The 17,185-nt window shown below is 27.4% G+C and overlaps 2 protein-coding genes, 1 non-coding gene and 1 pseudogene across 3 annotated transcripts; 3 read left to right on the top strand and 1 right to left on the bottom strand.

Annotated features, from left to right (window-relative positions):
• Nucleotides 1–5,553: 5,553 nt before the first annotated feature.
• LOC114180435 (uncharacterized protein At4g26485 pseudogene) lies at nt 5,554–6,242 on the top strand (annotated as a pseudogene).
• A 1,153-nt stretch (nt 6,243–7,395) lies between these two features.
• On the top strand, nt 7,396–7,469 carry TRNAI-AAU (transfer RNA isoleucine (anticodon AAU)). The gene has a single exon. It is a non-coding gene; the product is annotated as a tRNA-Ile (tRNA).
• Nucleotides 7,470–13,979: 6,510 nt separating this feature from the next.
• On the top strand, nt 13,980–15,939 carry LOC114180434 (uncharacterized protein At4g26485-like). Its single transcript, XM_085671840.1, has 3 exons — nt 13,980–14,121; nt 14,233–14,431; nt 15,176–15,939. The coding sequence occupies exons 1-3, from the start codon at nt 13,980–13,982 to the stop codon at nt 15,561–15,563; spliced, it is 729 nt and encodes a 242-aa protein (XP_085527966.1). The 3' UTR covers nt 15,564–15,939.
• A 295-nt stretch (nt 15,940–16,234) lies between these two features.
• LOC114182440 (chaperone) lies at nt 16,235–17,155 on the bottom strand. The gene is made up of 2 exons (XM_028069308.2): nt 17,012–17,155; nt 16,235–16,681 (listed from the first exon to the last, which is right to left on the bottom strand). Exons 1-2 carry the CDS (start codon nt 17,122–17,124, stop codon nt 16,462–16,464), a joined length of 333 nt encoding a protein of 110 aa, XP_027925109.1. The 5' UTR covers nt 17,125–17,155; the 3' UTR covers nt 16,235–16,461.
• Between the last annotated feature and the right edge of the window lie 30 nt (nt 17,156–17,185).

The following is a 17,185-nucleotide window of genomic DNA, read 5'->3' as shown; positions in this document are numbered from 1 at the left end:
ATCTACATTATGCTATTTCAGTAAAAGTAAAATTAACGTGGAATCGTGCCACTGTTCAAAAAAAGTCAACAATCTTGTGTGCATGTTGATAATATAGCTTGCAACAATTTGCACCATATATTCTTAACCCAAATTATACATACATATATGGGAGGTAGAATGGAATTAATCATACCACTATACAAGATTGTTAAAATTTACAAGGAAATAATTAGACTATTAAATTATAATTTTATAAAACTAAATTGTTTATGTCAAATTAAATTTTATTAAAATTAAATTAAATAATAATATTATAGTGATAAAATTATTTATATTTAATACATCTTAAAAAATTTAATTTATGTAAGATATGTTAGAAAAAAATTCATCAGATCATAATTGACTTTGATTAAATACAAAGAGTTTAAACAATAATCTTTCTTAGAGTAGATTTGATAGATCTGACGATAGATGCAATGTGTCGTCTGCCACAACAAATGTAAACTACCTTTCGTATTTATCTTTGTGTTATGAGCTTGAATAGACAATAAAGATACATAGTGTTAACCATTTCATGGTACAATTCAAATATTATAAATTTTAGATTCTATGTTGTTGAGATAAACTTATGAAGAATTGTTTAAAAATCTTTTGATAAAGAATATTTTAATGTTGCATAATGCTTATAATCCTTGTAAAGAGTTTGAATGTGTCAACTATGCATAGAGAATAATCTTGTATGCTCATGTATTTTACTCCAATTTAGATAAAATTTCTCTAACCTAGAAATTGATAAATTATGTCAAGCATTACATTGTTGCTTGTAAAAAAAAAAAGTGTATAATGCATCTCTATGCATGAAAATGGATAAATACAACGTGAAGAAGAAGACTTATATGTTAATCAAGAATTAATTTGTTTTCTTAAATATTTTCATATGATTTTTTAAGAAAAAATTAAGCAATCATAGATTGATTTGTTCTCCCCAAAGTTATAGGATATTTTGGATATTTTGTAATTATGAATATATTTTGATATGAATAAGCTAGGAAATCATAAATTGACCCTAATTTCGGATCAAAAGATATTTTATAATTATTGTAAATATTCCTAGCACTATTTATTGCGGGAATAGCAATAGTGAGAGGTGTCAAGCCATCTTTTCATGACATATGTCGCAACTAAAATCGTAATAGGATAACGAACCGAAAATAAAGTTTGAAACAAAGAGTGTTTGGAGTTGTCACAGTTTATTCTGTAAAATTATAGAAAAAACAAAAAAGATAAGACAATGTATGCAAAAAACCAAATTTTGGGTCTGAGAGTCGGTTATGCGTGGGAAAGGTATTAGTACCCCTATAATGTATGTCCTAAGACTGTACCTTTAATTAAATGTAAAAAAACATGTGATTTTGAGATTTTTTTTCAAAATGTTTATTTTTTTTTTCCAAAAGAATAATAAAAGAATGTATAAAAAGAAACATTTTTTCTTGTTAGGTCTAGGGATTTTAACGAGGCGGACAGGATACAGGTAGTAAGTCCCTCGTACCCTACAGGCTACATAAATATTCACTTTGTACTTGTACACATATCCATCGGGTAGGCCTGAGCATTGGTCGGGTTGGATCGGATTCGAGTTCAATAAGCCCAATCCAGTACAATTCGAATATGATATTTTTGAATCCACAATCGACTGTTTAACTTCTCAGATTAGTCAGATTCGGTTTATCGAATCTGAATCTTAGAGATAAAAAAATGGAGTTGAAAGAAGATGAGATAGAAGTTGTAAAGTCCGGCCAAAATGAATGAAAAACTCAAAATAATGAACGAAAAACCCAAAGCATACAATCACGTAAACGAACCAAATGGACATGACTCGACAAAAAGCACCACCAACCGGCATCGAAAGCAATAAAGCCGCAACACCATGGCATCCGAAGCAAGGCTTAAGGGCCACCAATTGGCTTGAGAGAAACATGGGAGAAATTTCGGAAAAAAAAAGAAATGAGTTGTGGTGGCACCAATATATTAGGTTAACTGGGAAGAAAGTTGGGGAAGAAAACAAATGGGCTGCGGGCACTAATTAGGTTAAACAAAAGTGATTCGGGTTGTGTTGGATATCCGCAGATTTAAATTTTAATATCCATATCCGACCACCCAAACCCATTTTTACCTGAATTTCGTGATCCATTTAGACCCGACTCGTATGAAACCGCCCGAATAACAAATTTTTTTACGGGTCGGACAGGTTCGGATGAATTCGCATTATTTGCTCAACCCTACCATCGGGTATCTGTTATGCGGGTACCCGCATAACTTTTTAATATCCATGGATATCCATCGGGTATCTGTTATGCAGGTACCCACATAACTTTTTAATATCCATGGATATCCATCGGGTATCCGTTATGCGGGTACCTGCATAACTTTTTAATTTCCACGAATATCCACAAGTACCCGCAGATACTTACAGAAAAATAAAAATAAATATTTAACAACATATTTTAATCATAAATTCAAATGAAATACAATACATAACATTCATAAATTTCAAACAAAGTCCAAAAATTCCATTTAAATAGGATTGAATTTCAGTTTACAAAGAAATAATTTTTTTTAAAACTAATTGATAAAAAATTAACTCATTCAAAATCAATATGTTAATATTTTAATTATATATCTATATATATTTTTAATTTAAATTAGAGTATAACGGGTACGAATATCCATGGGTACAAATACTATGATACTTGTACCCGCCTCATTAACATGCGGGTACAAAAAATATTTGTACCTGTTATCCGCGGGTATCCATTTACAATATATATTTCCTACCCATTGCGGATTTTATCTGCGGATACCCGCAGGTACGGATTTCTTTGACATCCCTAATTGGGTCCAACAAGGATTAATCATCACCCATACGTATCTTCATTTTCCATTCACAATGGGAGAATAAAGGTTACAGTTCTTTATGAAAAAACTATATGAGAAATGATTTAATTTTTATTTGGTGAACCCAACAAAAATTGAGTTTTGCTCCTATGTATTTCCATTCATGATGAAAGATAAGAATCAAGTATTTCTTAAAGAAAAAACTATTTTGTGAAATTATTTAATTTTTATTTGGTGAACCTCACAAGGATTGACCTTACTTTTTCGTATTTGTAAAAATCAGGTATCATATAGTTTTTAATGAAAAAATTATTCGAAAAATATTTGAAAAATGATTTGATTTTTTTGATAATTTTAAAAATCTTTTTATTTAAATTTTTTAATATTTTGAATTATTTGAGAATTATTTTACATGATGCGAACGGTTGAACAAAACGAAAAATAAATTCTTTTTTAATTTGTTATTTTTTTTTAATTTTTTAATCTTTTAGTCTTTTATAATTTTTATTTTTTTTAATTTATTTAAAAGTGAATATGAACGTAACTGCAATGCAAACAACCGAATAGACATCAAATATCTCACCTTCGTGAACATGTCAACATCATTTGATAAATTGAAGGGTTCAAATACAAAGTAATAAGAATAGTGAAGGAAGAAGAAGAGAATAATAAAACTGAAAAAGTTGCTCTAGAAACTAAAGCAAGAAGATTTGAAGAAAGAAAGATTATAACTCCCACTGAGAAAATTTGAATACTATGGTAAAAAAGTTTTCCAAATCCTCACAAAATAAGAACAAAGTCTCGACACTAGAAAAGAGTAGAACAAGAAACCATATCAACATACCGTTTTAAAAATAATAAGACTGATAATGTTCAGATTAATTGTTGTTTTTTTAATATGAAGAGTATATATATATATATATATATATATATATATATATATATATATATATAAAAGACAATATTTTAAGTTTACCGATAGTATAATTAATGATATGAAAGTTAACTTTGTCTTCTTTATTACAAAATAATTATTAAATACCAATCAGCTATAAAGACAAAAAAAAAATTAATTACTACAACGAGTAATTTAAATATCAATTTATAAATAAAAAATTATTAGTATATAAAATAACTTATATTATAAATAAAAGTTATAATTAATTTATAAATTAGAACCTTTGATTTCTAATATTAATCTAATTTTAGCTACTAATAAATTAGTATCTAAATAGTGTCTAAGTTAAAATTAATCTTGATTCATCAAATTTCAAATTTCAAGAATTGAATTACAGATTTATACTCTTTTTTTTTTGGCAACCATCAATTTTATTTTCCAATGAAATCCTCAATTACATTATAACACTTCTAATCTTAATATATTAAATATGTTTTTGTTTTTGAATCTGAATGAAAATTTGAATTAAATTTTGTTTGAAATCTTAATCCAATTTAGTCTCCAACTTTATAAATTTATGAATTTAGTCATTTTATAAACAATTTTATTATTTATTTCACGTATTAAACGAGTTTCATTATATCATTTTATACATTTTCGTTTAAATATTAGGTAAGAATCGTGTTTGAAACATTAAACAAACTTAAAAAAAATCGGTTAAAATAATCAAATCGACACATTATTTTTAAAGATTAGAGACTAAATTAGTACAAAATTTTAAAGAAAGACTCATTCCAAATTGCAATGGCACTCTTAAAAGATGATCTTTGTTCCCCATGTAAAGCTCACTTGCAATTCCACTTAGTATCTACAACGTTCCAATTCCACTACACTAACTTTATTCTTTCCGAGTAGAAAAAGAAGGAGAAGCTTCTAGTTCCCAAAATAAAAAACAATAAAACCCTCTGATTGAAAAATGAGTGAATGATTATTAATTTTCCTTCTCCAAAACTCTGGGGAATTTCTCTATACACCAATGTGAGTATATATATTCACTCTCCTCACTCTCAAGTAAAAGTGTCTACTCATTTGTGTTGTAACGTGGTTTTCAATGGATTATTATAGGTATCAAGATATTCTGTTAGTGGGTGAGGGAGATTTTCATTCTCACTGAGTTTGGCTAGGGCATTTGGCACAGCCAAAAACATGGTTGTTACCTCTTTGGATTCTAGAGGTACATTTTTAGCTATATACATTATTGAAACATTCTACATTTGATGCATGTAGCTCTACAAACATGGTATATATAATATATTAACATGGTATATATAGTATATTATTTGGAATTAAAGTGTGTGTCTAGATACCACATTAAGTTAGAATGAGAAAAATGAACAACATATAAAATAAAATATACATAAATACATTGTCTTAAGATTGTTGCTGCTAAACTCAAGACGTGAGCCCGGGTGGAGCAGTCATCGGTGCAAATCTTGGTGGTAGTAGTAAATATTCAAATGAGAATTTTGAAGACTAAAGAGGGAAAATGTTTCATGTAGACGACACTTGCATATGAGTTAGTCGATCCTAAGGGATGGGAATGTCCATCTGATAGAGCCTTGGTTAGAAATTGTATTAATCTCTTTTGTGGGATGAATTTGAGTTTTATTGGTGTTGTATATTTTTCGTGATAGATTTTTCCCTCGAAAGACTTATCATACATTTGCTGAGTGACTCATTATGTTTAATTTCATACACAAAATTTGGAAGGATCTTTGATGATTAAGTATGCAAAGGCATCACAAAACTTGAATGAACTTGAGAATCTTGGTTGTACCATTGTGAATGAAGTTGATGCACGTACAATGGCCCAACACCCACTTCTGCAACATTTAAAGTTTGATCGCGTAGTTTATAATTTTCCTCATGCTGGTTTCCGTGGTCGTGAAAGCGATTACTTCCAGATTGAGTAAGTTAATTATGCAAAAAATATGCAACTCTGCAATTATTTTGTTTACAAGTGAATTTGGATTCTCTAATAAATTTTTCTGTAATGTTCCTATGCTACTATGTTATGTACTCAAAATCAATTTTTTATGTCAAGCAAAGTATACAGGGTCAAAATATCCAGTAAAAAAAATCTGAACTTGTTTACTTGTATATCATTCACATTATGCATATTCCAATTCAGTGCAGGCTTCACAGGAACGTAGTGAGAGGATTTCTGCAGAATGCTAAACGTATGCTTACTATTTGTGGGGAAATCCATACTACTCACAAGACAAAACATCCTTATAATATGTGGAATATCAAGTTGTTGGGAAGTTGGGAGGACTTGGAGCTTGTTGGAGAAGTAGAATTCAAACAAAATCTTTATCCTGGTAACAAGAACAAGAGAGGAGATGGTTGTAAAAATGTGATCAAAGTTTTCTTGTTGGAGAGTGCAGTACCTTCAAGTTCTCATTAAACTAAGCTAAAATAAAACATTAATATTATTGACCTATGTTTGGTGTTGGATACTCTAGAAGTGCCTTTGAAAATTGCAATATTGTGTTTCAAGCTAAGCTATATGGATTTTAAGTTATAATCATATAATGTATCTACATTTCTTTCTCCCATTGTAGTCTTATTAAGTGTGAGAATAAAATTTATGAAAATTATGAAAAGTAATTTTATGAAATATTAAATCTCAGCCTTTCAACTAATTTTTATACACCAACTGTTACTACTTTAATAATTTTCCAAACATATTTTAAATCCCATTTTTATGTTTTCATGGGAATAAGTTAGGTATGGTTCAAACAATGTATATCAAATAAGGAAAATGATCTTTACAGCTTATTATACTTATAGAATGAAAACTGCACTTACAAAACATTAAATTCATGGACCATCATTTATTATAATGAAAAAGCTTACATAATTTTTAAAAAGGGAAGATAATAAGTTGCAGATTCGTAGAACCACCATTCATTTATAAGAATTTATTTATATTTACCACTCACGATGGTTCAGTACAACTCTATTGAATCGATATTTTGAAATAAAAAAAAAATGTTTTAAAATATGATAGCAATTCAGAGAGTTGTGCAAAAAAATGTGTTGTCTATATACACCTTTTTTAAGGATTGAATATTTATAAGCTTTTTTTTTATATTTAATTTTTAAAATTTAAGATAACATTAATTTTTTCAGAAAGTTGTGCAAAAAATGTGTTGCCTAAATATATTTTTCCAATAGATATCTTTGATTAATACTTCCTGTTTTATGACTTGTGGATTTTTATATTTTTTATATTATTCACAGTCGATTTTAATTAACCCATACTTTTTTATGAAAGTGGGAAATGAAAAACTAATTTATTGTGGAGAGCAAAGAAATTCAGTCTAATTCCTTTGCAGGTGCAAGTAAAACATTGCAGCATGTGTGAATAAAGAGAGGAAAACACTGATAATTTCTCACTGCAGCATAGAATATGTGTACAACACAGCCAAGCCAGCTACTTCACTTTCTGTAATGTTATCCATTCTCTTCTATCTTCACTCTATTTTCTATTTTCTTTAAATACTCACTTCAAATATTAGTATACTTATATATAATGTAAAGGAAAAAAAACAAGTGGCCTATTAGCTCAGCTGGTTAGAGCGTCGTGCTAATAACGCGAAGGTCGCTGGTTCGAGACCTGCATGGGCCAGTTTTTTGATTTTGAAATAATCTTCTTTTTTTACGTTGTGGACTAGGCGTGACTCTGGGCCGTTTTTAATTTAAGAATTTTATGGGCCAGCCTTTTTGTATTCAAATCACAATATTATTTGAAAATTTATAAATAAATTAATTAGTGTATGGGCCGAAAAAGTTGATAAAACTTAAGGTAAACAAATTACAATGATCTTGTTATGTTTTTTTAACTTAAAATATTTTTTCAAACCATAAATCTAATTAAATTAAATATAGATGTAATTGAATATATTTATACTTGAAAGGGTAATGAAAAAATGTTAAAGTTACATTACAATAAGTTTTTTTTTTATTTTTACGGTTGGCTTTTAGCATAGTATTAGGGGTGGCAAACGGGCCAGCCCGACCCGTTTTGGCCTAGCCCGTATGTGGCCCGTCAAAAAATGGGTCGGGCCGGATCGGGCTGGCCCATCAAACAGAAACGGGTCAATAGTCATAACCCGTATAGGACAGATTAACGGGTCGGACCGGACTGGCCCGTCTAATTTTTTTTTATTTATTTTTAATTAGTTTTCAAATTTTTTAATTAGTTTTATTTTTTAAATTTGTTTATATATACATATAAATTATTATTAAAGTCATATTTAATCAAATAAAATATTATTTTAATTTTTAATTGATTAGTTAATATTTTTAATTAGATAAGTTAAAATAATTATTAAATTTACATATTAAATTATTCAATTATAACTAATAATTCAAACTTAATTTGTAGGTGTTAATGATTTAAATTATAATATTATTATATATTTATACATTAAAAATATATAATCTAAAAAATTAATCTTTTTAATTATTTTTATTTTATTTTATTTTTTTAAAACGGGCCAACGGGCCAGGATGGGTTGATATCAATTTCCCTTGTTTGATATCAATTTTCCAATGTACCTAATAAAGTGAAATTATTAGTTAAATGTATTATAATGTCATGAAACATAAATGAAAGGATAACTTACATGACCTACACTTGCATGACTAAAATTTAACATGAAGGTACCTCTAATAATTACTAATGTATCAAGTCATAAAATGTAAATAGGAACAACAAAAGTATTACTCTAAAAGCATTATTGTTCCATTTCCCCCTCAATCTTGATTATATGGTCAAAACTAACCTATGGAATCATCTTCAACTTCTTCCATTTCATCATTGTCATCACCATCAATTATATTCTCTCAACACATTTTTATCATGATGGACAAATCTTAAACAAAAGCTAAAAGCTATTTCAACATGATAAAATTATAAGAATAAAAAAACAAAAATTAATGTTTTTTTTAATCGTCTAACATAGGCTTGTCCGGTAACCTAAACTATTTTTTTTAATCTTTTATTATATATTGTGTAATATTATTTGTATGTTGAGTATAAATAAATATTTTCATTCATTATTTAATTATTGATATCATACATTTACATGTAAGAATATGTATTTTATTTCATGGTTCACTTTAATATTATTTTTTAGAATCCTACCTTATTTACTTGTACTAAATAATAAATCATTAGTCTTTAAGTTTTTGTTTTTATAATTGTTATACTTACTTAAATAACTATTTTTATAAGATAATAAACTTTGGAATTAAAATATTACAAAGGAAATGTTAGATATTTTTTTTAATTTGTGCATGCTAGCTTGTAAATCCATTAACCTACAAATATGTAGGGGTAAGTTAGACCTATTAAATTGTAAGGCTTAGGTCATTTGATGGAAAATGAGAGAAAAGATAAAAATGGAGGATCAACCCACATTGCCGCTCTCAAGGGACACCCTCTTTCACTTTACCAATTGGGATTATCTTTAACATATATAATTCACACTAGTTTGCTATATTAGTTTGAGAAAGATTTATTTTATAGTTACACTTTATCGAATTTAATTTTATTATTAAATTTAAATTTTTTCTATCAAATAATTACAACCTACAAATATGAAAATTGTTTTTATATAACAAAATCAAAATGTTTAAATTTACTTTACTATAAATAGTTTTTACCAACTAATTGTTCTATGAAAAAGTCAAAATAACTTTTTATGTGATTAATATATTTTAATTACTTATAAAATATTCAAATCAGTTTTATTTCATTTACAATTAGTGTTTAAAAATAATTAAAAAACTAACTTGATACTATTATTCTGTTTATTACAAATTATTCAAGGTTTTAATTTATGAAGATAAGTTTTAAGCAACATTATACTTTTATATATATATATATATATATATATATATATATATATATATATATATATATATATAGTTGTAACACTAGTATGTTTTTGTGAACATGAATTTCAGTTGATTGATTTTCTTTTTTAGTTGATTCATTTTTTGTTCCAACTTGCTTTCTAGAATGGTATTATTTTCATCTGTATCAATTACCACTTGGTCTTGCAACTTTGAGTCAGATTCGTCTAATGCAACATGTACAAACCCTAAATGGCTATCAAAGGACAACATCATTGATGATATTTATAAGAGAGTATCTACTAGACGTCAGCTTAATAATTTTTATAAACATGTTGCACTTGAATCACAAGTTTAACAAAAAAATTTGAATAGCGCATTGAATGGTAGTAATTGGATCATTGCCATGCATGATGAACTTAATCAATTCACTTGAAATCAAAAATAAATATAGCTTGAAAGAAGGAAAAAGCATAATAAAAATAAAACTGTTTTATTTATTTATTTTTATTATTGTAAAATAAAACTGTACAAAAATATTTTTTTGTTATTATGTTGCAATAATAATAATAATAATAATAATAATAATAATATTACGCCTATCAAAAATATTATTTAAGTTTATATATATATATATATATATATATATATATATATAATAAATAAATATATATATATATATGAATTTAAATTAAATGGAGAATAATTTGGCAATAAGGTTTTATTCAATATGGTTCTAGCAAGTTCTTCAAGTGATCTATTCTTTCTTTCAACTACACTATTTTGTTAAGGAGTTTTAGGACCAGAGAAGTTGTGTTTTATGCTATGTTTTTCACAAAAGTTTTCAAACTTTTCATTTTGAAACTCCCCCCCTCCTCCATGATCACTTCAAATAGAAACAATTTTAGAACTTTTTTCATTTTCTAAGACTTTGGCAAGTCTTTTGAAAGAAAGATAAATATCATTTTTGGATGCTAAAATAGTGTCCATGTGAACCTAGAGAAATCATCTAGTATGACTAATGCATAGAAGTTCCCACTAAGAATCATGGTTTCAAAAGGTCCAAATAGGTCCATGTGAAGCAATTGTAAAGGTCTTTTAGTTGAAACACAATTTTTACGCCTGAAAGAAACCTTAATTTGTTTTTGCTTTTGGTATACTTCACAAATTTTATCCTTCTTAAACTTATTTTTGTAGTCCTTCAACACTACAAGAAAATCCTTAATTAGAACCAATTTTAGAAACAAAAAATAGTTAGTCACTATAGTGACAAATTTAGATACCAATTTACAAAATTAAAAACTATTGATTACTAAAATAATCACTGTAATGAATAAAAAATTATAATGGGTCACTAATTAATTAGAGATCAATTTAGAAACTAAGTCATTTTGGTAGCCAAGGTAGCTAAATTTTAGTGACCAATTTCCCTTGGTAGCCAAAATCATAGTAGCTAATTTTAAAGACCAATTTAGTGATCAATTATAATATTTTATTCATAATAGTGACTATTTTAGTAACCAATTATTTATAGTTTGTAAATTAGTATCTAAATTGATTAGTTTACTTATTAATCATTATTGGTCTCTAAAATCAAATATATTAAATTTATCTTAAATTTGTTAACACACATAAATTTAAATTGAGTCATAATTATATTCTTTTTATAAAATTCAAGTCTTACATCTTTCCTTCTTCTTTATTCTCTTAATTGTCAATTCCTTTTAATCTTCATTCATATTTTCTTTCCTTTAGCAACACATGCATAAATGGTGTGTGGGTTTCAAATATTGATTTGAGATAAAGAGAAACAAACTTAGGATTTTCAAATTAAGAACTTTATCGATCTTTCGGTCAAATCTTGAGAGTGAGAACTAACGTGGACTTCAAAATCTTAAGTTTTTTTTTTTTTGTTGGATCTTGATCTTCTTTAAGGAACAACAAATTACAAAAATAAATAATTTAATGATTTATAATTTATATTAAATATTAATCTAAAATTTATCATCTATTAGTTTAAACAAAGTAAGTATTGATTTTTATTTTTAAATAAAAAATAAACAACAACAAATTGTACAAGTAAATAATTTAGTTAATTATAATTTATGTTAAATACTATTTTAGAATTTGTTATATTCTTAGTTTAATCCGATTAAATAATTTATATTAATTTTATAGAAAAATGTTTGTGGATTTAGCAACCTAATATTTTTGGTCGCTAATCTAATCGCTATATATTATTTTGGTCGCTAATTTGGTGGCTAAAACATTACTTTTAGCGACTCAATATTTTCGGTCGCTAATTATTATATTAAATATAACTTTAGCTACCAACATATTTTCGGTCGCTAATACAATTTTATTTTAATCACTAATTTGGTGGCTAAAACATTATGTGTCTATTTTTTGTTGCTAATGACCATATTAAACATATTATAAAATTTTTTGTGTCTATTTTAATATTATTTTAGTCGCTAATTCGGTGGCTGAAACATTATATGTAGCGACTAACAATATTCAGTCGCTATTTTGATTGCTATATGAATAAATGTTACTATGCACTGATTTGGTCCCTATTTCGATTACTAATCTGCAACTACTTTTGTTCGGTCGCAATTTGCAACCAAATATTTTCGGTCGCTGGTTGCTAAATTGTGTTGTTTTTTTTAATGTATAACTATAAATGCTATTTATTAATAATAAAATATTTTTATATGTAATTAGCTCCCCATCTCTCGAGATAAAAACAACTCCATTATTTAAAAACTTATAAACTCAACAAAAGAAAACTTCAACTTATGATTAACACTTCTACTTAATCATAAGCATCGTATTCTTCATTAACTCATAAAGGAAAAAAAATTCAAATATAAAGGAAAAATAAGAGAGAAAAATCAATAGTAGGAGAACAAGAATAAAGATTTTGATCAACATATATTAATCTACTTGTAGTCCACCTACTGATAGGCGAAACCTAATCATAAACAAGATGAACAATCAATTTTGAATATGAGAGAGAGTGTGCAAAATATTTAGAGAGATTAATTTTTAAATTATTTTGTATCTATTTATACATTTATTTTTTAAAAAATACTTTATTCTCCATTTAATTTAAATTCATATATATATATATATAATAATATTTTTGATAGGCGTAATATATTATTATTATTATTATTATTATTATTATTATTGCAACATAATAACAAAAATATTCTTTTTTACAGTTTTATTTTATAATAATAAAAATAAATAAATAAATAAATAAAACAGTTTGATTTTTATTATATTTTTTCCTTCTTTCAAGCTATATCTATTTTTTCTTTTCACAATCAGATAACCTATTTTCTCACTTATTTCTTACTTTTTATTTTCTTTTCTCTTCCACTAGTTTTTCTCCCCTGGTAGATAATTAAGAGTCGAAGACAAGTTTACAGTTAGTAATTATATCTCAAACTTGACTGTCTAAAAGATATATTTGGAAAACAAAATATACATGAAAACGGAAATACAGAGAAAATAAATCAATTAACCATATTTCATGTCATTAAGTTAATTAAGTAAAAAATATTTGTAAATAAATATTACAAATTTGTAATATTATAAAATCCCTCTTCTTCCACATTTTTCTTTACATTTTGGAGAGTAGAATCCTTGTCCCTTTACACCTACATTTTCTTTTCTTTATATGTTTTTAAACATTCCAAGCAAATAAATAATATATATCGAAATAGAGTTTTCATTCTTCTTGTTTTTATTTGGAAAAATTGTACAAAACCCCTTTAAAAGTGTATTTTTAACTACTCATTAAACTTATTAGAAACTAAAAGTAGTAATCAAATAAGAGGTGAGACTTATAAAAAAAAAATACACAATTTTTGATAAATTCAATTTAAATAAGATAAAATGTGTTCTTATCCTTTCTCAAATTGCGAAATGACATCAAACAAGTATATAAAGTGGAGAGAATATACTATTGATGCTGTTCACTTGGACTTCCTCTTGTTGGTATAACGTTTCACTTCCCAAAACTAAAATAGTTCCCAATACATTAAAAACTCTTTGTTGAAAAATGTGTGAATATGTGTTAAATACATTAAAAACAATTAATAAAAAAAAGTGTGAATAATCATTGATTCGCCTTCCCCAAAACACTTTGTGGGGAATTTCTTCAGCCACCAACATTTGTGTATATATATTCATCTTCATCATTGGCTATTTTGTTCACATTCAAGTGAAAGTGAAGACTTTTACTAAAGATGTGATTTAGGGTTAGATGGGAGATAAAAGAATAAATCACTATCGTAGTTCTCACGAGATTTTGTTAGTGGGAGAAGGAGATTTCTCATTCTCACTATGTTTGGCTAGGGCATTTGGCACAGCCATAAACATGGTTGCTACCTCTCTAGATTCTAGAGGTACATTTTGAATTTACACATTTTATATTTATATAAATGCATGCAACTTTTGATCTTGTTCATTTTGCTAACTTCAGTTTTTAATATTTGCATATATGTGAATTTTTCAAGCATCTTTAAGGAAGAAATATGGAAGTGCATTGAAGAACTTGAAAGAACTTAAAGATCTTGGATGTACCATTGTGCATGGAGTTGATGTGCACACAATGTTGGAACACCCACTTCTCGAAGATCTTTATTTTGATCGTATAGTTTTTAATTTTCCTCATGCTGGTTTCACTTATCGTGAAAGTGATGACCGTCAAATTAAGTAAGTTATGAAAAAAAAAATGTGTAATCAATCTCTTTGTTTTTTTTTTTCTTTTAACATTAATTATTTTCATTTTTCAATTATAGTCGCAGTTTCTATCTAGTTTTAATGATAATGTATATACATTTCATGTGATATGATATATTATGCTTTTGAGGAACGAATAGCTTTGAATTTTTCCCAAAATCCATTCGGTAATTTATGTGTAAACTATTTACTCCCACCACCATTGATACTCTTTGTGAATTGTTCAATATTTAAAAATTGATTCTATTTATTTATTACTTTTAAAGTCTATTGTCTAATATGCTTTTACTTTATATGAATATTGAATTGATTTATATGACTGTTTATTTCATTACATCTATCCACTTTACTTAATAAAGAAACGAAAGCAAAATGACCAATTTTATAACTGATTTATTAGGATTAAAAATAAATACTATAGTTTTTAATCTTTGTATAGAGACCTTAAAAACATGTTCTTTTCATATATATGATGTTTTAAGGGAAAAAAAAGTTATAAGAGCTTTTTTTTTTAAATAATATGCTTTAAATATATATTAATTTAAATTATACAGTTATTACGAAAGTAGAGATGTGAAAAACTTATTGTCAAATTGAAAAACGAAGGTGTAAAATTGAAAACTCAGTAACTATTTTACATGGATTTCTTGTGTTTCATTATTTTCACATAAAACACATTACATTTAAAAACAAAGGATAAATTGTTAATGACTTTCTTATGTTATCTTTTTTTACCTCTGTTAATACTACATATATTCTACATAAATGCAGGCTACATAGGGATTTAGTGCGTGGATTTTTGTGCAATGCTAAATTCATGCTTAAAAAAGGAGCAGAAATTCACATTACTCACAAGACAGCACACCCTTTCAGTAAATGGAATATCAAAGGGTTGGCTAAACGTCAGAGTTTGTTGTTGGTGGAAGAAGATGAGTTTTATCTGCATCTTTACCCTGGTTACAGTAACAAGAAAGGAGATGGACGTAACAGTGATGAAAGTTTCCCCATTGGAGAGTGCAGCACGTTCATGTTCATGAGTTATTTTGATCGTCCATTACAAAATCATGCTATTGAAAAGACTTTTTGGTATGACTTGCCAGTATGAAATTGCAGCAATATTAGTATTATATGCAATTTTAATGTTCAAATATGAGTTTTGGTATCGCAGGATGTATTCTCTGAACAAATTTAAATTGACTTTTAATCTCCTTTATAGGTCAAATCAACTTTTTGTTTTTCATAAAATGTTAGTTTTAGCAAAGAATTATCAGCAAGACTGAATTAAAGTGTTTCTTTTGTTTTACTTAGTTACACTTATTAAAAACGACAAATTAGCAGGCCTACAAATAGAGTAAGGAGTGGAAGAGGTTGGCATAAAAGTTGGTATTTAGAATATGTTTGCATGTATGAATAGATGAATGCAGTAGTCTTAGATGAATGGTTTCCTAGTGATAAGAAAATGCATATGGTTGCAAAAACTGCATAATGCTAAAATTTCAGAGATTCGGTCTAATACTTTGAATGAAACTGTGACTTGGTTTCTAGTGCTATTTTCTGAAGGTTTCTTTCAATTTCACATGCTATTAAACAATCAAATACAATTTGCTAGCCTTTTTAATCCAAGTGTATTCATAAACGCGTGATTTCTGTAACATGTTGTTCACCGACTAAACAAACAATGATCTCAGTATAAGGAACTAAAGAAGATCTTGTGGTGTACTAAATTTAGGACACATAAATGGCTTCAAAACTTGTAAAATAAGAACAATGAGGATGTATAAACAAATGTAATTGATTAACAACATCAACAACATTAACAATAAAACACACCAAGAATCCAATCCAGGCAAAGCGGTACATATAATTTCTATAGTTTTAGCAAACAAGGTATAAAGCGAATCTAAAGCAGGAGCAGAAGATAATGGGGTTTCATACCACCACATATGAAGAGATATAATCATAATTAACAATGTTATAATTGGAAGCAGATAAAACAAGAGTGGTTATAGTTCAGAACAATTAGGACATGAAAAATAACCTTTGGCTTGACATTTTACACATGCTATCTGCTTCACCTTTGATTCACTGTTATCAATTGTTTCAAACAAATCCTCAACAGGCTTCATACCAAATAATCCCCCTTCTCTAATAGACCCTGTTCCTTTGCAGGTGGAACAAGCCAATCTCCTCAGGTTGCCACATCGCTTGCACATCCCCAATGAACTTCAAGTAAAACATTGCAGCATGTGTCAATAAAGAGAGGACAACACTGATAATTTCTCACTGCAGAGTTAGTTTATAACATTTTTCTCCTCATTTTTCTGCAGAATCTACTGTGTTATATTAATCCTAATAACACAAAGTGTCTATTCCTCATCTACAACCATTATTTGAAGATCACCGTTAAAATATAGGTATCGAAATTCACTTCATCGTTCGTGCAGTACAATTCAAAGGTTTGTGAAAGGTTCAACAGAATGGCACAGAATCAAGTAACGAAACAGTAATTGAAAAAGAATCACGTTCACATAACTAGTGTCTGAGAGAGAAAACCTGCGTTGAGAAGAAGAAAAGAACGCATCGACTTTGGTGGCAGCAAGGGTGGCAGAGAAGAGGAGAGCACCCACTGCCAAGCCAGCTACTTCACTTGCTGTAATGTTATCCATTCTCTTCCTTCTATCTTCACTCTCTTTTCTATTTTCTTTAAATACTCACTTCCGTTTATTA

The sequence above is a fragment of the Vigna unguiculata genome, chromosome 4 (genome assembly GCF_037176805.1).
Source record: "Vigna unguiculata cultivar grain cowpea cultivar isolate G323 ecotype 2 chromosome 4, ASM3717680v1, whole genome shotgun sequence".
Classification (NCBI taxonomy): Eukaryota; Viridiplantae; Streptophyta; class Magnoliopsida; order Fabales; family Fabaceae; genus Vigna; species Vigna unguiculata.
This window is presented reverse-complemented; position numbering and strand designations above follow the sequence as displayed.